The sequence below is a fragment of the Lepisosteus platostomus genome, chromosome 12 (genome assembly GCF_059453375.1).
Source record: "Lepisosteus platostomus isolate fLepPlt1 chromosome 12, fLepPlt1.hap1, whole genome shotgun sequence".
Classification (NCBI taxonomy): domain Eukaryota; kingdom Metazoa; phylum Chordata; class Actinopteri; order Semionotiformes; family Lepisosteidae; genus Lepisosteus; species Lepisosteus platostomus.
This window is the reverse complement of record NC_142622.1, coordinates 38,146,000-38,167,822: the sequence shown is the minus strand read 5'-3', so window position 1 is coordinate 38,167,822 and position 21,823 is coordinate 38,146,000. Positions and strand designations below refer to the sequence as shown.

General features: G+C 35.1%; 1 protein-coding gene across 1 annotated transcript; it reads right to left on the bottom strand.

Annotated features, from left to right (window-relative positions):
* Positions 1 to 2,579: 2,579 nt before the first annotated feature.
* slc6a18 (solute carrier family 6 member 18) lies at positions 2,580 to 21,699 on the bottom strand. Its single transcript, XM_088601854.1, has 12 exons — positions 19,905 to 21,699; positions 14,562 to 14,702; positions 14,105 to 14,242; positions 12,735 to 12,916; positions 12,071 to 12,181; positions 11,666 to 11,778; positions 11,019 to 11,147; positions 10,235 to 10,391; positions 8,692 to 8,896; positions 7,783 to 7,942; positions 6,473 to 6,635; positions 2,580 to 5,863 (listed from the first exon to the last, which is right to left on the bottom strand). The coding sequence occupies exons 1-12, from the start codon at positions 20,092 to 20,094 to the stop codon at positions 5,666 to 5,668; spliced, it is 1,887 nt and encodes a 628-aa protein (XP_088457980.1). The 5' UTR covers positions 20,095 to 21,699; the 3' UTR covers positions 2,580 to 5,665.
* Positions 21,700 to 21,823: the final 124 nt, after the last annotated feature.

Genomic DNA, 21,823 nt, shown 5'->3' with positions numbered 1-21,823 from the left:
GGTTCAGTTAATGCGGAGTTGTGGTTCAAGCTTAACAAGCATATACAGTAGTAGGCATATTAACTGATGTTAAATGACCACAGCCAGTACATATTTTTTTAAAACCAGGAATATAAATAAAAATAGCTGAAATACAGTACATAGTGAACACATTATATGGTGGAAACTGAGGGGGTGCTTCGTGGGTCTCCTAAGCACTCTTTTAGCTGGCAGGACATAACATGAGAAGCACTGGTTTATTTATTAATGTTGCTTTCCTACCGGGTGTTATTTTATGAAGTGTGCTGATGAAAGACAGGTCTAGTTCTAAGGATCAAGCTTGTTTATTTTTTTTTAAGTGCAAGTCTAAAATTAACTTCCACATAAACCCAGCACTCCACCAGAGTGTTCCTTTTACATCAACCAAGCAAGAACACTAGAAACAGATTACAGTACTTTTCTCTATTATCCTTTTGAACGGGGAGGATTTAATATTGTTTTCTCTGCATACAAACAAGTGGTGCAATATGTGATCAAAGCAATTTGTATTGGATTCTCAAAGCTAAGCGTATGAAAACAGCAATTGTGATACAGCATAACTTATTGTCTCACTGCTAAAATTATACTTATAACTCAACACAGTCCTTTAATGTTTTTCCTGATTGCATCTACCATCAGTGTCCATTATGCACTAGCATACTTTACAAAAGGCTTTAAAAGGTTCTCCAAGCTCTTTTGTCATAAACTGCTATGAATTGAGCCAGTTGCTACCCCCTGTATCCACTTTTTGCATATCTGACAGATTCTGGAAACATGCACTCAAATCCTGGCTATGTGACCTCTTTGATAATAAATATCACTTTGTACTTGACATTGAATTCTGGGTTAAGACAATCTTGGTTTCCTGACATAGATGCCTCCTCTTAGATGCAATCCTGGTTTCCTGACATAGATGCCTCCTCATAGATGCAAGTCATCCCTGCAGACAAGTGATATGTTAAATTAACTGTGACCCATTGCGCCAGGGTACATTCATGTCTTCAAAAAAGGGAAGGACATCTCCATCACAGAGAGGCTAATGCTATTGGCCTTGATAATCAGTTGACAACATGGATTAAAAGAGACTTTAATCTTTGTGGTGATAGTGAATTTGTGATTCAGCTAAACAGGGTTGTGATAGCCCAATCTTGGCTACTATAAAGAATAGATATCAGTGCATTATTGTTAAATTTTATTTTGTCATGCTTTACCAAATGAACTTAATTTTAACCTTTTTGGATGCTTTGTAATTATCCAGTAATTTCATTCTTTAACTGTTTTATTGATTATTTTCACTGAATGATTTGAACCCATGAGCTTTTTCACTGAAAAGCATCTTAAAAGGGTTTAACTCACTCATGAATGTCACAGTCCCATACTGTATCTGTAATCAATGATAGCCATGAAGTACTGTAACTTTACAGTCAATGTTTAGTGTTATGACTTTCTCAGTTGATTCACGTAATTGCACTTTGATAGACTACTTTTTTTTAGACAGGTCACTTAATTTTCGTGGAAACACCACATTGCTTGCCTTTTTAATATATGTACACAAAAAGATTAGATTTAAGTAGGAGCGTTTTGGAACAGTATATCATTGTAAAGGAACTATGATGCAAAGGTTTAAACACTGTGGGTTTAAGGATTTTCTTATTGTAAAGAGACACTTAGTTAAACCTTTTATGTTTCAATTTTGCTTGCTTTTTGAGGTTTATAGGGAAATCCATTAAGATTTGCTAGCTTAGATTTGCTGGTAAATGTTTTATTGTTAAAACTAGCTCTGAGCTTGTCTTTAGCTAGATTAGAAGAGAACGTCAGAATAATTCTTTTAAATACCAGAATTTTTATTTTTTGAAATATGAAACAACTGTCTTTACTGTATGATATACTGTATCTCACGTCTGTGCAGCAGAGTGCTACAGTACCTTTTATAGTTTATGACTTTTTGTGTGACTGATTTTGGATTATGAAAATTTTCATGTATGTAAAGTATGTAAAGGTTGAGATAAAACGTTTTTACTGTTTATGCTCTGTGCATGGAGTATGTACTGTATATACTTCCTGTGTTCATGTGGATTACTTCTGGGTGCTCCAGTTCGTGGGTTAATGGGTAGGTTAATTGGTTTTGGGGAAACATTCCCCTGGTGTGAGTGTGTGCATATTTGAATCTGCCCAGTTGATGGCTGGGGTAGATTCCAGCTTCCCCATGACCTTGTATTGGGTAAACAAGTAAGAAGATGGATGGATGTATTAACTGGAAGATGCTTCACACCTCTGACACTAATTATAAGTGGTATGTGACTGGTCTTTTCCTGTTTATCTTGCACGTTGGAAGACATTTGCTCAAGTGACAGACTCACCAAAATGAAGAAAAAACAGTCATCATGTTCCTAGTCAGGGAGACAATTTCTTTGGTAATCCATCACTGAATAATTTACATGCATGGCCATTAAGCTGCCACATACTGTAGCTACTTAGCAGTTGAGTTCAAGCATGGGAATCTTATTTAGTTTTATTACTTTTAATCCATTTTCAACACAAAGCTGACACTAAACGAAACATGCGGTATAATGTTTATTTACACAGTTGTTATGAACTTAAGTTCAAATTGTTCTTTTCACCAAGGTATATCCCCCCAGGCAATATGTTCATGCACAAAGCATTAGTAATGTAAGGTTAATTTAAAAACAGAATCCTGTGGTTTAGGTGTTACAAACTTACACAGGAGGCTCTCAGGAAAAACAAAAAACTAATCCAAAATGCCACACATCCATTATACAACGATTGGGTGTTTATCAGCAGTTAATAAATTGTCTGGAAATCTGAATCTGTGATGCAACATTGATACTGTAGGCAGTTCTACACAGAAGACTGAAATAGTCTATAAATTGTTCATAACTGTGCTAAAAAGATTTTTTTCACTGTATTACATTAGACCATAATTAGGGTAAAATGTGTTGTTTTTCACACATCTAATATACTGAAAGCTTTGAACTTATCAGAGTTTAATGTGCACACACACCTGCTTCACAAACAATGGGATCTCACATGGGAAAGTCCTGCATTTATTTACCTTTTTACCAATTGGATGATTACATTACTGCAAATGTACAAATCGTACCAGCTTGACACTCAAGCCACATTGATTTCATGTTGGTTTTTACTGGTGAATACAATGCAGTTCCTTTCTATGAGCGGTAGAAGATAAATAAGTGCAAGGTAAACATGAGCAGCTGAAAGGAAGTGAGTAACTAAATACTGTACATTTCTAAAGAAAAACAATATGTAAACATACACTGTCACTGTTTTTACCATTTTGTAATCATTATGATGATCCGTAAACAACTATGCAATTAGAAACTAGCTAATCTTGCCAATGTACAGTAAGTACAGCTTGCCTATGGAAATAACATAAATGGGGAATCAGGCGATAATCAGACTTAATCAAGGAAACAATTGTTGTAAAAAAACAGGTAGGAGCATACAGGTCTTACAAAGTAAGAAAATATTACAAAGTAGCTAATAGTTGCTAATGGCCAAGTGCTAAATCTGAGGATTCTGTCCAGTAAGTTCTTGAAAGAAACTAGGGTATCAGCTTAAAGTAACCAGGCTGGTAGCTTGTTTCAGACACCCTAAAACGTTTACGTAAAAAGTGCCTCCAAACTTCCAAACAGTTTCCACTGCTGTAGTGTGTTATTTGTGTTTCACTGTTGATGTTGAAGATGTGTATTACAGTAGGTTCTCTTTCCTATTGTGCATTCCTATTGAGTCTCATTGCTGTCTTTTCTGTTCAAGACTAAGAAAATTATGTTCTTTTTGCTTGTCAGAATCCGATATTATTATTCTAAGCCTTGGAATGTATCTCACTACTGCTCTGGTCATTGGTGGTATCTATCCTCTTCTCAAACTTTTAAGATAATCAGTTGTCCAATATCAAAATATATTATGTCATAGGCTATGTTCTATTTATTAACTTTGATCATGGTTTCCATAATCTTACATGTAAATAAGATTTATGGGTCTGTATTTACTTGGTTCAGTTTTGTCATATTAGCAATTTTAAAGTCCATGGGTATGATCTCTGTTCTGAGAAAGTACAGTATAGTAACAGTGTTGTTAGTGGTGAGTGAAATACATATATTGTTTCTCTAAGTACAGTTGGTAAAGTATCACCAGCACTTGGAAATATCTTTATTGTAAGTGTTTTTAATGCTTTTAACACTTATGCCCCTTCTATTATAATACTATTTAATAAAGCCTGCATTCAATTTCTTCCATACCTGAGTGAAATATTCATTTATTACATTAGGCATGTTCCTTTCATCTGAAAGCTTCCCATTTTTATCTCTGATAATATCCCCTTGCAATATTGTTTTCTACCAGACGTTTGGTCTTTCTAACCCCCTCTTTCACCTTGCATTTAATTTCTTTACCTCAGACCTATGCTTTTTTCAATTATTATATAAAGTGCTAGAATTCTTATAGTTTTTTTAAAATTGATTTACTAAACTGTTTTGCTACAGTTTTTTAGCCTTTGATTTACATAATCTGTGAATGATTCTTTGCTTCAGCCAGAGTATCATCAAATTATCTCCACCTATATTGTGTTGACTTCATATTTATCTAGCTGCCTGAATCTGTGCTATATTGTTTTATAGTCAGCTTTCCTGTAATTGTAATTGTTTTGGACTTTACCTTCACCTTTTTAACAACGTACAGTACTTCAAAACCATGCCATGATCACCTTTACTATTTTTCTGACTTTTTGTTTCCTTACTCTATCTTGATTGTTTGATGCGTCTAAATAGATGCAGGCATTCCTTCTGGTAGGTGATCTGATAGTCACAAAACATATGAGCTTTAATGAACAATGATTAATTTAGAATGAGCAGAACTGAAACACATTACTTTTCTTATATCAAACACAGAAAAAGGAAAGGAGACTCAAAAGTGAGAAATAATGTGTTAATTAAATTAATTGATGGTGCTTTCTTTCAAAATATTTGATTCATGGGCTCACACTTTAATCTTATTTCAACAGTTCTCATTTATCTTCATTTATATTGAGATATTTAACTCTGCCATGCATTTTCCTCAGAGGAGGACAGTGGAATATCATTCTGGGTAGTTAATTCTGCTGCCCTGCAAACAAGTCATACACAAAAAAATGAATGAGAGCCAATAGAAGTCAGCTTAAAGGAATGACGCTCCAGGCTACCTTCTTGTTAGACAATGCATCCAGTGAGACTAAAACAAAGGGAAAATTGTGCCATAGAGCAAGACATCTCCAGATATTTTTTCCTTATGTATTTGATTATGTTTTTTGACGTCTCCTGCATAATGAAATAAGAAAACTGAAAACATCTTAGGGTTCAGAACTATTTCTTGAATTTGAATGTTTAAAAAAAAATCATTTAAATGATATTTTTGTATTAAGTGAGGCTACAAAACTTTTCATGTGTTTCAGGTGATATCTTGTATTTGGTATTTTACTGTACAGTACTTTTAAGTGACTGTAAAGGGAAAAGGCAAAATTGCCAGTTCAATTTCTTTCCCTTTTGGGGATGAACAGTCTTTGGACATAGTTGATCTACTGAAATATAAGAACTAAAATATTCATAAATACCAGCCTGTACAGCTGAAATCTTCACTGACACTCTACTACATACGCATCGTTCTCATACGGATTGGGGTTCCGTTTGGCAGCTATGTATCTTCGTAGAAACTGAACAAATCTATAAAGTGCTACAAGAGGAATGAAAATGCAGGGCACCGTTGACAATAAAACACATATTGCAAACACCCAGCTTGGGTATGGCAGTTCTTCATACATGGGGAAGTTTATCTGGAAAGAAAATTGAAGACAGTCAGAAAAATAGAGAAGAAATCTGAATAAACATTTCTGTCACGGTTCAAGATTAAAAACAATAAAATTTCCAAACTCTTTAGGCAGCTCCTTAGTTTAAATATCCACCAAAGGTTTATCTGAGGTTTGTTTCCACAGCAGAAATGTGTTTTCTTTCTTCTCTTTTCAGCATGGAATAAACCTATTACTTGTTCCATAATATAATAAGGTTTTTATACATTTGATGCCAACTAAATTAATCATGCATTATTGTTTTTAAATAGGCCAGGCTGAATTTGTGTTTGTTTTGTTTAAAAAAAACATTTTAGCTTTGAGTAATTAGTATTGTACTGGCGAGACTACATATAACTAAGCTCCTGCACAAAAATAGCCTTAACAGTCTCTTTGGAATTTCTAAGTGAAAATGTTGTTTTTCTACATTAAGTTAAAATGTTGTTTTCCTGACAGGGGCCTGCCACTACTGCTGATTTAAGTCTATGGGAATAATGCACTGCTAATTAAAGGCATTTTTGAGTTTTGTCAGTAGTTTCATTGTAGAACAATATCAATGTTGTTTCAGGTATTGCAAACATTGAGCAAAGCACTTACATAGTCAGGATTCCATGCCATGTAAACTGGGGATTGCTGAACCTGCACGACTACATATGCCAGAAAGACAACCAGCAGCATCAAAGGGCTGATTACTCTCCAGGTTGCCTGCCAGAAAAAATTAGGGCGCCTTCCTGTCATCCATTCTATATCATCACTGAATCTGGGAAGATGAAGCAGTAAAGAAGCAGTGAATACTAACATTTTTAACTGCTGTACAGGCAGAATAACATATGAATACAGTTTTGAGTCATATACTGGATGTATGAAAACATTAACATATGTTTAAAACATAGTGTATATTTTTGTTATGGGTTTCTTCCTTTCATTCAATGTAAACCAGTCTTATAATGCTGGTTTTGACATTTGTGATTTGTGTGAGGGGATGAATTGTACCTGAATTAATTTGTAAAGTTATTGTAAATCTTTTAAAACTTTTTTTTGCTTCCTCTCATGACACAATGCCTTTGAAAGCTTCAGAAGGTATCATGACTTTTTAAAGCATAGCAGGAGGCAAATGTGTAAGAATACAATATTGTATGTGTACAGGACTTGTACTGATTTTATTATTTTTGAATTTTGAGCGAACATATTAAAGAAATGAATATCAAGTTGACTTAAATGATCCCAGATATGCATTATATTGCAGAATTAACTTTGTATAATAATAATAATTAATAATTGCTTACACTTATATAGCGCTTTTCTGGACACTCCACTCAAAGTGCTTTACAGGTAATGGGGACTCCCCTCCACCACCACCAATGTGCAGCATCCACCTGGATGATGCGACGGCAGCCATAGTGCGCCAGAACGCTCACCACACATCAGCTACAGTATCAGTGGGGAGGAGAGCAGAGTAATGTAGCCAATTCATAGAGGGGGATTATTAGGAGGCCATGATTAGTAAGGACCAATTGGAAATTTGGCCAGGACACCGGGGTACACCCCTACTCTTTTCGAGAAGAGCCCTGGGATTTTTAATGACCACAGAGAGTCAGGACCTCGGTTTTACGTCTCATCCGAAGGACGGCGCCTGTTTACAGTATAGTGTCCCCATCACTATACTGGGGCATTAGGACCCACATGGACCACAGGGTGAGCGCCCCCTGCTGGCCCCACTAACACCTCTTCCAGCAGCAACCTTAGTGTTTCCCAGGAGGTCTCCCATCCAGGTACTGACCAGGCTCACACCTGCTTAGCTTCAGTGGGTTGCCAGTTGTGAGTTGCAGGGTGATATGGCTGCTGGCTATAGTGCCAGCAGTGGAGGGTTTTTTAAGATGAATGCCAGTTTTACCTGACTATCTTACCTGTTTATACCATAAATGTAAACCACACTGATTATCTCAAAGAAAGCAATTATTAGTAGAGGCAAAGATCCTACGTAGGTGTTGAAAATCTCAAGCCAGTAGTTTCCAGAGCCCATGGTAAAAATCAAGGCTACTAGGAACGAAACCATGCACATCAACCCTAAAAAATGAAATAACATACCAAGTTCAAAATGTTTAAGTTTTATATCAATTATAACCAAAAATGTGTTTTCAACAACAATAATTAGCATAATAATGATTATGCACTTTGGTACTAAATATTGCAGCTACCACAGTTTTATGTCACATAAATTTACTTTGATATCAATTATGCAATTCATGTGACCCGCTCTTCCAAAATCATGCTTTTTATTAAGAATTTTGGATTCTGGCAGATTTGCTCTTCAAAATATCCTCCCTTTATGTAATTTTGCCTAAATAATAAAATAAAATATTAGTTGTGACTTCTTTAATGCCCTTTCTTAAAGCTAATCCCAAGGATTAATAACTTTACATTATTAAAATTAACCTTGAAGAGCCCATAGAGTATCAATTATAAATGTTTACAGTTCAAACATGTATTATGAAGCATTTATTTCTGTATACATTTATGATATAGAAGAAACTAACAATCTCATAAGATCATAAGTTGAATCATAACTTTATCAATGTTAAAAAACAATAGCCAATTGAGGCTTTCTGTCCTTCAAAGGAAATTACCTGCTTAGTTGAGTTTCTAATTGCCTTGTGGGATGAAGTTATAAGTCAAGGTCTAAAAGATGTTGCATTGCTTCTCTTTTTTAAAATGTGTTAATTAAAATTGATTTTTTTAACGTGTTATCTGCTACTTGTTTGAAGACCTTGAAATCATGGTAAAGTTACGTTTGTTAGGAGAAATCGTCTTGATACCTGTAAATACCTCCTTGGGCATCCATTTTGGCACCATATGAAGATCTAAGAGGGGTGTAAGGACTCCTTCAAGGTTTCCAAACATTGAAGAAAGGCCCAGGCTGAAGAGCATCACAAAAAACAGCACAGCCCATACCTGTGAGCCAGGCATCTCTATCACAGCCTCGGTGAAGACAATGAAAGCCAGGCCAGTCCCTGATGCACTCTGTTGTGGAAAAACACAGTATGGCAGCTGACTGACACACTCAGAACAGATCTACTGTACACAAACCATTAACACATCAGAAATTATACCAGGCATCTCCTCATTTTAGTGCCAGAGCATTTATGTGAGTCTAACATTTGTACTCTAAAGAACATATTGGGGTTAGTGCAATAATAGGTGGCACTCTTCCTTCTCCACTCCCACACCACTGTGGTAACTGGAGAAAGTGAGCTGAAGGAGGTCCTGTCAATTGAGTCAGTAAATGGAGGCCCCAACTGCTTGATTATTAAAACTTCCATAGCACTGTTCATAAGCATATGGACATTAAGCCCCATGCTCTTAACTAAATTGTACTGTGGAACATTCTGTCCCTTTTAATTCAACTGGTGAAGCACTTTCTCACTTCTCCATATTACATGCTGTGTAGTGAGGTAGGAGTTTATATTGGCTACTGTGCACCACCCATTGAGTGCTGATTTTCATTGGAAAGTGAAGTGTGTCTCCTATTTCAGGTACTGTATACTGCTTTGGGATGCTTTGTGATAAAAAAATACTATATAACTGCATTGATTATTGTTATTGTTATTGAAACAGATATTCCTGAATCAATTAGCAGTTCAACATTTGAGGTTTCAGAGTTAGTTTGGAATGTTCAAGCTCAAGACAGCAATATTACCGTCTTGCAACCTTGACAGCAAGATTATCATGTTGGTAGCCTGATCTCATCAAATCGTAGAAGCTACTGTAAATGTACTGGGCATGGAACCCTTTAAGGAAAACCAGGTTGCTGTTTATAAAATAATGCCGCTATATACAATAGCAGCAAGTAACATTATGCCATCCTTTATATGAGACCAAGACCTGACTACATGGTCATTAAAGATTACATAGAGCTCGTTTTAAGAGCAGAGATGTTAACCAGTGTCCTGGTTTAATTCATATCTTGAATTGCTCCATTTAACCTCCTCAATTTATCCTGAACCCCCTTAATTTAATTGTTTAAGTAAATTCCCACTCCAGTGATGGATGCAGTGGCTTCCCTTCCTATACTGCATATAAAACACTTTGAGATTATCTAAGAGGAAGAGTACTAACAGATGCAAATAATTATTTTTAATCATATTATTGGTTCACATAATATTTTTTTCATAGTAATGCATTTAGTATACTTTGCTGTACATTAGTTAAGCTGCTGTTTTGAATATAAAGATGTATAGGTTATAGAATACTGTAAGAACACAATGACAACTAATTTAATTACATTTAAATGATGCATCTTGATTTCCCAAGGATTTCCAAAGCAACTGTAGAAGCAATCTGATTTTTACAGAAAAATACCTGATCAAGAAATTCTTGAAGGTTGCAGTCCTTCAAGTGAAGGTCTTCTATTTGTTCTGGATAAGTGGCATTTAGGTGCTGTAGCCAGTTGTTATAGTTTTCCCTTGTCACATTTTGATCACCAATATCAAATTCATTGGTAATTGCCATGATATTCCTGTCAAAAGATTAGTATTAAGAAAGCAAAGTAAAAGAGTAGAATATCTTTAAACTGACAGCATATAGTTTTGTACATACAGTATGGTAGTTTTTTGTTTATGTGCTTAAGGTTTTTTCCAGAAGGCTTGCAATTCATTTCATTAATTGCAATTAATGAAATATTTCTGTTAACCCCTTTCATTTAATTATTTCATAATCATATAACTATAACTATATTTTATAATTAGTTAGTAGTTATAAATAATGCACTTCATTCAGTGAATAGAAATTCATTTAATATCACATTCATTAGTTTCCAGTGTGTTGAAGAGTTTCTTCAGACATCGGTTTAACTGATTTTTCTTCAAAGCCTTTTCTGCATTTATGATTATAAATGCTGAAATGTATTTAAATTGGCCAAAAACCAAAATAAGAACGACGATATGTGGTAGGCTATACTGCAATGTCCATTAACATCTTTATGTTAGCTTGGGGATCTTTTAGGATGTGGATAAGTAATTTTAATAGGTTTGTGATTTTAACTTTTCACCTCTTTAGAAAAACTGAAAGGCACAACCCTTTTAAGTTTCTGAAATCACAAAATAGCAATAATAAGAAAATCCATTTCAAAATATTAACAACGTACCTATCCAGGCAGTTATTATAGTTAGAGTTTGCTTTGAATCCAAGTATAGAAAACACAGGGATTGATGCATAGATCGAAGTTGCACTGTTTATAATTCCAACTATCAATGCATCTCTTTCACAGTTATTTCTGAAAAAAATCACAAACATTGACAATAATGCACACATTGGATTTTTCTGAAGGTAAATACAAAGCAAAGTCATCTTGAGATTTCTAAAATACGTTCACAACATGCATGTCAGATTAAAATATCACATTCACCTCCAGTCTCTATTACAAACCCATTTCATAAATGGCAACTACATTTATTGATCAATTAGGACATTTCTCTAAGCCATAAATAGCCCAAATTAACACCCCATTCTTTTTGTCCATAACCTGTTAATAACCTAGTGTGCCTCACACTGAACACTCAAAAAGATATTTTCAGATCAAGTTTGCCGAAGAGTATACTAAACTATTACTTTGTCTGTTAATGGTTAGATAAGTACATGGCTTTAGTTTAATTTAATTTTTTGACAGAATATGTCTGCTGTTTACTTAGAATACATTTTTCATTAATGTCTAAAACTAAACCTATTCAAGAAACAAACCCACATTTTTGGGAAAAAGAGGAAAAATCACGTGTACAACTTGGCTCAACCTACTTTTGAGGATTGTAACTGGAAAAGGCAATGAGTCCTCCAAATGCCAAAGACAAGGAGAAGAAAATCTGGGTTGCAGCATCAAGCCAAACTTCAGGGTTTTTCAGTAGCTCCCACTGAAAGTATTATAATTGAAAATTCAATATCAACATGCTGGTTGATTAAGAGTACTTAACCAAATGCTTTGAGGAATTCTTGCTCGCACATCATTCAGATGACAATTCAAAATATGTGCCTAAGAAACAATATTTTGTGGGAGGGGTAAGGACAGACAGTTTAGAAACTAAATGCCATTTTGTGCATTTGCTTCCAGGTAATAATGGACAGGTATTCCATTTTACATTTAAAATGTCGGAATGTATTGGAGGTAGTGTAATTTCACTTTACAGAGTGAGGTACTGTACTCACTTCTGGAGTGAAAAGGTACAGAAGTCCATCAACTGCTCCGGGCAGTGTCAGTGCTCGAATGAGGAAGATGGTAAGAACCAGGTAGGGGAAAGTTGCAGTGATATACACAGCCTGCAGAAAGCAAAAAAAATAATAATTAAAAAACAGATATACAGTAGAAGACAGGTTGTTTAGGTTTGGAATTTTGTATCGATCCTGTTTACCTTTTAATTTATAGAATAAAATATGAAGATTTAAAGGTAAAATAACTGTTTTGGGAATTATAATACTGATCACACATACTGTATAAGCAGGAAGATTGATCTACTGTACAGTACATGATCAGCATTAAAACTCATGGGAACTGCATAAGGTCTTCAGGTGTTACAGTTGTAGTAGTTAGATGGAATGCATTATGAAAGTGCAACTATTATTTTAAATAGTCCACTAGTCCATTGTCCAATTAAAGTGCCTATCTGAATTTGGGAACAACAAAGTATTCCCCTGTTATTAGCACTTTTCAGAGGGAATGTGGACAATGGAATGACAATTTAAAATGCAAGTTTTAAGTATCATTGGTCTTTTTTATATGAGATCATCATCATGAAACAGAACCTTTCTGTATTTAAAAGGACTTTGTGATAGATTTGTACGTTTCAAAACATTGACAGGACAGAGCTTTCACCTTTCCAATTGTCTCAATGCCTCTGATAAAACAGATGTAAACAATGCCCCATGCAGTTGCCAGGCACAAAACCATCCACCACTGTAAAGTGCCATTGATTTCAATGTTGGGGGTTATATTAAGGGTCTCCCTGTACCAGAAGTAGTTCACTGGAGTGCTTTTCATACATTCCTCAACATACCCTGGAACAAAAGACAGTATGGTGCATTACCATGGGAAAAAAACTGTATTTATTTTTTAAAATAAATATTGTTAAATGCAATTTAAGACCCCCTACAGTCATAATTGGGGTGTAACATAGAATATTACTGTGTCTTTATAAGACTAAGAAAGCGACAGATCCTGGAAAATAGCAGAACATTGTTGATCAATTTGAAACCTTTTTTATTTGTAACTTTTAATTTTACATAAATTGATTTTCTCCTGGAAGTTGTTTATGATTGAATTTAGAATTCATGGAAGAATCTTAGCTTTCTTCTGAACACAGGGTTAAGATAGAAAATTTAAATTCTACAGACTAGTTATCACTAGTTACTGTATATGCTATTGCAGAATAGCCTGCAAGCAGCCTACTGTATGATGAGATCAGGAAGATATGTAGCAGTATACTGTAACCTCTTGTAGTATGGTGACCACTACTCAATGTAATTTTCTAAATAAGGTTTTGCTTGTGCATTGTAAAACTTCAGCATGAATTCTCACATTTTTATACTGTATATATACTGAAAGCATATATATTCTTCATGTTGTCTTGATGAGAATACAGGTACAGACAGTATTGACCACTTTGTACTTATGAATGTTAAATTTACAGTCATTTGCTATGTATCTAGCCCACTCCATTAATTTTTCTTTTTTAATTCTGTTGCTACTGGTGTTTCTATGTTTGCCACATTTCCTTTTTTCCTTTCCAAGGGTCTTAAACAAATTTGACCTGCCCCATACTGATGTGAGTTAATGTGTATTGTGTGCCCTATGGTGGACTGGCATCTTGTTTGGGGTGTTGTACTGCCTGGCACTGTGACAGCTAGTTATGATCCTGCACACAGTGATCCTCCAAGGATAGTGACTATTAAAACCGGATGCATAGATTCAGAGTGGCTTACAGTATAAAACTTACTTAATTCCAATTATCCTGAGGCAGGATAAGCCACACTTGACATGAGCTTTTTAAGAACTTGGCATCATTGAGTTTTTTTGATTCAAATTTATTTCAATTAATTTAAAAAGTGAAAAGTATTTAAGAGACACATCTCTTTTAAGTGACTTCCATTGTCCAATTATTGTCCAAGCAATTTTCCAGTACTTCAGACGTAGTTACAAATAGATCCACAGCCCAAAGGAGTACAGTAAGCTTCTGGTTTCCTCACCTGTTCGGTTGTGATTCACTGGACAGCCCTGCCAGGGGAGGGGGCTTTGGAAGGAATGGAAGAAGTACCACAGGACCCATGCCAGAATGGTGTTGTAGAAAAGACCCACCAGAAAGGAGACAATGAGAGAGGCGACACCTGTGCCCCAAAAAATAATGTGACAACAAACTTGACAAGAAGATATTTTACATACATTACATATTTGTTATAGAAATGTCTTATATGTACTGAAATTACATTGCTTTTTACAATTGAAGGTAATATACTGTATATTAAAGTAGCCTAAAGAGTTAGGCTCGTGTTAATGCAGTTCAGGCTTTTTAAAAATGTGTGAATGTTTTTTTTTTCAGAACTTAAAGAAAACTCAGAGAAATTGGCCGGATGTCGCCTCAAGAACACATTTCTGTACAAAAGTACACAGGGTACCTATGTGACCTTGAACCCCTCAACAACGTACCTACTCCTCCAAGGTAAGGGGATATGGTGTTCCAGACTCCAATACTTCCTAATCGTAGACGCTGCCCAATAGCCAGCTCAAGATGCAGTAATGGCAGACCCTCAAATACCAGTGCAATCAAGTATGGAATTAGGAAAGCTCCTGGAAAAGAAAATGAGTTTTGGGGGGAATTTTGAGAAAGAGTATGGAAATGTTTACTGCACAAGCACTGACTACACCATTATACCCTTGCTGTTTGTTAAAATATAAAGTAGTATCTTTTCATTTGAATTGTTTATTTTTTTCAGCTGTGAAAATTTCAATAGTTTTAATGACTTTATATCCACTGTATATTACTGTAGGTGTGCTGTATGCAGAAAGAAAAATGACAGGTATGATGTCCAATGCAGGAAAAAAAAATGAAAACACTATACAGTATAATGACATGTAGAAAAACTGAAATTGTTGAGGTTTCAAAATGAATTATGAAAATGCGCTTTAACTGATCATTTTTAAGAATTTCATTACTACAGTGTTTTGGACGAGATCACAAAGCATATGTTCCTAAAATAGCTGATCTCTGATTGGTCTTTTTTGTGTTTATAAATGTTCAGCTTGGCAAGGGGCTTACTTGTGGAGTTGGTTTGGCTACTTAGGCAAGAGTATATTCACTCTGCGAATGTGATCAAATCATTATCTATGCCAAAAAATGTTTTGGTGCCTTTAGGAACTCCTTCAATACAAAGCACTTTTTCACAAATAGATATGTCCTGATTCCCCTGGTTTGAAAACCTTGGAGATGGTGAAATCACACATTCTTGCTTACCTCGGTATGGAGTGGGCACTACAGCAAGCTGTTGTTTATTCATTGATTAGCACTTTGTGAGGTAATGTACTTTGAACACAAGAATAGTCAAACATTTACTCTTGTGAAGCTTATCAGATGGTGTTACTTTCATTTAATAGGGGTAAAGAACTGTAAACAGGGAGAAAAATGTTCACTGAAAGAACACATTCACTGTTACAGTATCATTTAAAAGCTATTACAGTATGATGCCTTCCTGACTGTACAGTAGGGGGAGGTCATATTTCTGACAGAAATCACAATGCAATTATCACAGTGCTAAAATACAAAGGTGCTGTATGTATCTTACAATTAAAATTACTTTTAAAAACAAAATATGTTAAAACTTAAATCACAAAATTCACACCTGGTATAAAGGTTCATACAATGTTTTTTATGACTTAAAATTCTGTAGAGAGTAGCTTAGTGGTGCAGGGGGTGAGGATTGCTGTGTTGCAGTGCTGAGGCCGTGAGTACAATTCCTGACCTGAGGTGCTATTTGTGTGTCTATTTTAATTTGGGTTTCTTCTGTGTGCTCTGGTTTTCTCTCACAGTCCTCTAACATACTGGTAAGCTAATTGGCTTGGAAAATTGGTGAGAATGTGCCCATGTTTATGTCTGTCTTGGCATCCCATCCAGGGTGTATCCTACCTTGCTCCTGTTGCTTTCTGGAATAAGCTCTTAACTGACAAGCTCAGATTAAATTGAATTTGTTGTGATGCCCTTTTCAAAGAAAATCTTTGGAAGTGTGCTAGTGTAGTCTTAAAGACAATTGAACTAGTTCTGATATTTTATTTACTAATCACATATCCAGTCCTTTGTGATGTAACTTAAAAGTTAATTTTTAAAAGTTTAACAATAGTTGTGTCCTCAGATACAGAATTTATTGCACATTACCGTGAAGAACGTGTTTTATAGTGCTGTGACTGTATCCTCCATTTTATTAGAACAAACCACTTTCCTTTGGGGAACTTTTACTCAGAAAAGTATTTGGCTTGACCCAAATCAAACCAAAACGCATTCACTAGGAACTGACCAATCACCAATAATGAAGTGTATCTCCTGATGGAAACGTTTCATAGGATTCTTTCTTTCACCCACTGAAAAGTCACTAAGTACAATAGGGTCTCAGAAATTTCGTATTCACAAAGTTGTTTATTTATGATTCAGGTGGGTAGCTGCGTCAGCATGCGTAGGCTGCAAAGGAACAAGTAATAGGTTTATTCCATGCTGAAAAAAAGAAGAGAGAAAACACAATGTTTTGGCCATGGAGCCTTCTTCAGGTGTGTTCAGGTATTTATGATTCAGTCTGACTGACAGGGTCTTGGAAGGAAGAAGAGCAGAGTGGGATGAAACAGAGCCGAAGGTTGTTAGGCGCAACATTCAGATTAGCTGCGCAACAGACACAAATCATGAGACGAATCTAGCAAGTGAGTGAGCCTCTCCTGCTGCCTGCCCATGTATCCACTACCCAGCATCTGCGTCTCAGTTTGGTCTTGTTTTTGTATTGTAATGCTCCAGGTTCTGTCTCAGCAGAGTGAAGAATGACAAGTTATGGAAGACTTTACAGGCTCCCTGACAGTGTTATTGTCCTTTTCATTACAGTGGGGCACGCATATAACAGAGCAGGGTATTGGCAATGGAGAGGGAGACAGTGCAGATATCTGCTGGATGCAGAGGAGAAATTCACATTTACATTGTAGCTCATGATTATCAGCTGAGCATGCTAATCACAGAGTAAGGTGATTAGTTTTGTTTGTTTTTGTTGATCAATGTTATTTTAAGTGACTTGGCCAATACATTAGTGCTTTAATTATCATATAAGGGATAAAGGTTCCGCATGTCTTTTAACCATACCTACTACATACTAGTACATTTTGTGACAGTATAAGGGTGGACTTTGGCTATTTGCAATGGTTCCCTGCATCAAACCTTCACGAATATGGAGACCCTATTATATACTGTAGGATTTGAGATTTGTATTTAACAGCTGCATTGTAGTTAATTATTATTCTTGTTTCATACTCATCAGATATTTCACATTTATACATAAAACAGACATGGTTTAACTATACTATTTATAAATAAAAAAAGTATGGAAATAGCAAAAATAACAGAACATAATTGTAATAAGTGTGAAGATTCATCAAATCTCTAGGATTGTAAATGTTTGCTGAAAAAAATGTGTCAGTTCTAAACTAGTCCAGACCTGGTCCTCAATAGCCTCAAAGACTGCTCAGATTGTTTGCGACTTCCCTGTCATTTGCTTAATTTAACTAATTATTCTCCTAAATGGTTGAAATATTAATGGCTTTAACATGTCTTCAGCAGGTGGCATTTGAAGCATTTTACAGTAGGAAGATATGCAGGATCCCAGCTTTCAAAGTTTAGATTTGAGCACCACTTTTCCAATTTGTTTTTCAGACCAATGTGGCATCTTATATAATCATTAATGCTGAAATTGCAAAGGTGGTTACAATTTAACATAAGTTGTATAGTCTTAATGGACAGGATTTTCCCTCCAAGTGGAAAACCCCTCCAAGGTTTTGATAGGAACGAAAATAGAGAAATCTGTATCTTAGGTATTTGTGTTGAAATTTTCAGTTTTAGGATGGAAGGTATCTTGGTTTTCTTATCCAGTTACTCAGTGACCAGCATGCTGTATGGTCAGCTCTACATCTTTCACTTTTTCAGTTTTTATAGCTTACTCTTGCTTTTTGTAATTTGTAACCATTCTAGTTGTTGATTTATATTTTGAAATTGATTTTTATTTTAGCATGTTTTTGAGTTGTTTTTACAAAATATAATTTCATAACTGTGCAGATAATGTCTTAACATGATCTTGAGTACAGATACAGTAATTAATATAGATTAGGATAAAAAAAAAGTATTCACAAAAATCTAATGGACTATAGCACTGAGCATCTGCTGGTCTGCTGGTACTGTAAGATGACTTTTTATTGAAAATAAATCATTTGTTTATTAAATTGTATTTGGCAGTGTAGTTAGCAAGACATCCATGATTTGCTTCACACAGAATACTGAGGCTCTCCTTTAACCCATTCGATGGTAAAATCTAATCATAATCACTAAACTTCATTAGCAGACTTCATCTGTCATCATCAGCAGAATTTGAAGAGGATATGTGCAAAAGATATTGTTAAACTTCTTGTCAGCTATGGTACATTGGCTTTGTTGAGCAAAATATCATTACGGTTTGACGGTCCAAACGCTCCAATAAACATACACAAGAAACAAATTTGTTAGAGTCTATTAATGACATACTGTATCAGTCTTGATTGATTTTGACTCATTTGTTGATAGGTTCATGTTCCTTGAGAAATGGGGTCTTTGGTTGCATGATGTTTTGTCATATTATTGAACAACAATAAACCATTGTAAGTAGAGACATGTAACGGAATATCATGGCTAGTTTCGGTAATCATACAATGGTTAGGTTTTTGATACATAAGTGTATTTTAGATAAGCAGTTAGTCTGAAGTAGTTTGCACAATGCATGCTGTACCAGAAACTTTGTTGTGAAAAAAATCATTCGAACTTTTTCATAGTTATTAGTCATCAACGAGGCCGATTAAAGTCTTGTTGAACATAAGTAAGTAACAATTGAAACTGTATTCATGAAGAATTTGTTTCTGATTACATATCAGGTGCAGAGTATAGGAAGAGTGGGGGTGGGCTATAGGGCAGGGGATGAAGTTTGGAAAGTTAAAGAATGTATCAGAGTTTTTTTATGCATAGACTTTCATATGAAACAGCAGCATTTTAAAGGACCAGCCTTATTAAATTTGAAATGTTAGGAATAGACTTTTAGACAGTGGTATGTCTTTAAACTGTGGGAGGAACACAAGGAGAACATACAAACTCCACCTAGATAACACTCCGGGAATTGAACCCAGGGCCCAAGTGCTGATAGGCAGTAATAGTAGCCACTTTGCCACCTTACTTCACATGAAAACTTTGCTCGATATATTTTGTAAAACATTATGAAGATGTTGAAATAAAAACTGCATAATGCGTATTGTTGTATTTGACCCTGAATTTGAATCAGTGACTCTATAGTTAAAATTGCCTAATATTTACATTAAATTACTGAATGTTGTATTGTTTGTATCATGCACAGTATACAGTAGATGGAATACAAATACAGTATGAAAACAAAAAGAATTTATAATTGCAAATTATTTAGATTTTGTCATTGGCAACATATATCATGCATCCTGTTTTATTTGTAAAAAATAAGCAACTCTGTGCTTGACACAAATACATTTTTGCATTGACTGCACATCATTTTATTTCATTTTGATCTGAAAGTTTTAAAATCGGTAAAATGCCTGTAATTATTGCGCACTGGTGAACTGTGGTAAATTCCATTATTTTTGTAACTTTGAATGTTACAAAAATCCAGACGTTTTATAGGAGCAATGTGATTAAAGACACGTTTGCACTGTTCTGTTTCGTTATAGAACACTACGGAAGATTTTAGCATCTGCAATACTTACCTCCTCCATATACCTGGCACAAATATGGGAAACGCCAAACATTGCCCAAGCCTACGGCAAATCCAATACAGGTTAGAAGGTATTGAACTTTGTTGTCCCATTTTGGCCTTTCGTTGTCCTCCTTGTTTTCTTCAGTTATGGCCAGGTGGTTGGCCTTTTCTGTTATCTCAGTTTCTTTAATGTCACTCATTCTGTACTGTCAACTCAGTTCCAGTTTCCTCTTGTACAAATGCCTCTGTTTTCTTATTTGATTTATAACTGGACTTGGAAGAGGATCTTTACTTTCTCAGACCCCTAATATACTAACTGTATGTTTTCTGTGGAGGAGGAGCTACTGTGTTTGGGCGTTATTGCCATATGCCAAGGTTTGGAAAAAAAAGGTGTAAATAGGTTGGCAGCAGGGCAGAGGGAGAGGACTTCACAGATCATTTGGATCTTTTGTTGATTTTACAGTCATGTTGACAAAGCTTTAGAATGCGAGATTAATTGATAACTCCATAAAGCCAGTGGTTACTGCAGGTAAAAATACAATTCAATCCCTGTAGTGAATGAGTGCTGTGTTTAATGATCTGTAAAAGGGCAAGAGATGTGACTTTTGAGGTGATGGCAATCACAGTATGTTATTGCAATTGCATAAAATCTCACGTTCCTAAAAAGCTTCTGTTCTGTACAAGGTCCACGTTTAAATATTGGCTTTGCTCCACTTCTTTTCAGTGATAGTTGAACCTTTTCGTGAGAAGTTCTATGTTTAGACTTCAAGCAGATCTTAAGGTCTGAACATAGTGAAATTGGAAGATGTGAAGGACGCTCTGCAAACGCAGATCATTTACTTCTGCGTGTGCAGATAGAGTTGCTAGTCCGCTGTGTCTTAAAAACAATGAAACGCATTTCCTATCCTAAAACTTTCATTTGTGAAATCAACAGTTCATTCTTCAGCCAGAGTGCTAATTAATCATTATAAACACAGGAGTATTGGACACGGGAGGAAACACTTTATCTGTTATGAAGATTCCAGCTCTTATCTACTTGTAATGTTTGTTATTGAAATATTACTTAGAAAATTATCTAAAATCCATATTATGTCTTCACACTTTGTCTAGGTCGCCTAAGATAAAGCATATGTGTTTTATTTTGTTAAGAACACCAAAGTTTACACTGTACATTAAATTGTCCTTTAAACAAACATAGATACTGTATTCCCAATGCATTTGAAGTCAGCCAGAATATGACTTTCTTCTTTGCAGAATTACAGTTCTGAATGTACCTTCATGAGTATACAAAACAACAGAAATATAATGAAACAAGATGATGATACTTTCAAAACGTAAGTGCTGTCCATATTTGCTCAGTATAAATGCATAGAACATTTAAATATAAAATGTAAATAAGTAATTTAATCAAGAACAATTCTGTGCTGGAATTAAAAAATTAAAAATAAATTGTCTAGAGAATGCAAAAAGTATGCATTTTTTATTTCTATAAAAGAGTACAGTTTTACTCTGCACATTACAGAAACATTTGAATGAATACATCATATATCCAGTTCTGATACCCCTATTTTTGCTTACCTTATTTAATTTCACATGGGTTTAAAAAAACAATAAATAAAATATTGCTTATGTTCCCCTTATTTTACAGCTTCTTTGATCTGGTTGTTCTTTAGGTTGGTATGAAATCTGAATTGCTGTATATCCACAAATTTGTACAGTAGAAATATAACTTTCTTGTCTGGATATACAGTATTGTCAGGGTACAAATATTCTATCACTGGCTTACATGTACAGTCACACTTTTCTCACACGGCCATTTCCCTTGCCGGGAAAATTAGTACTACTATCTCAGTTGTTTTTCATTCCTGTGGTTAGAAGACTCAAATAATATCACTTTTGTCTTGATGGTTTCGGTTGTGTCACAAACTC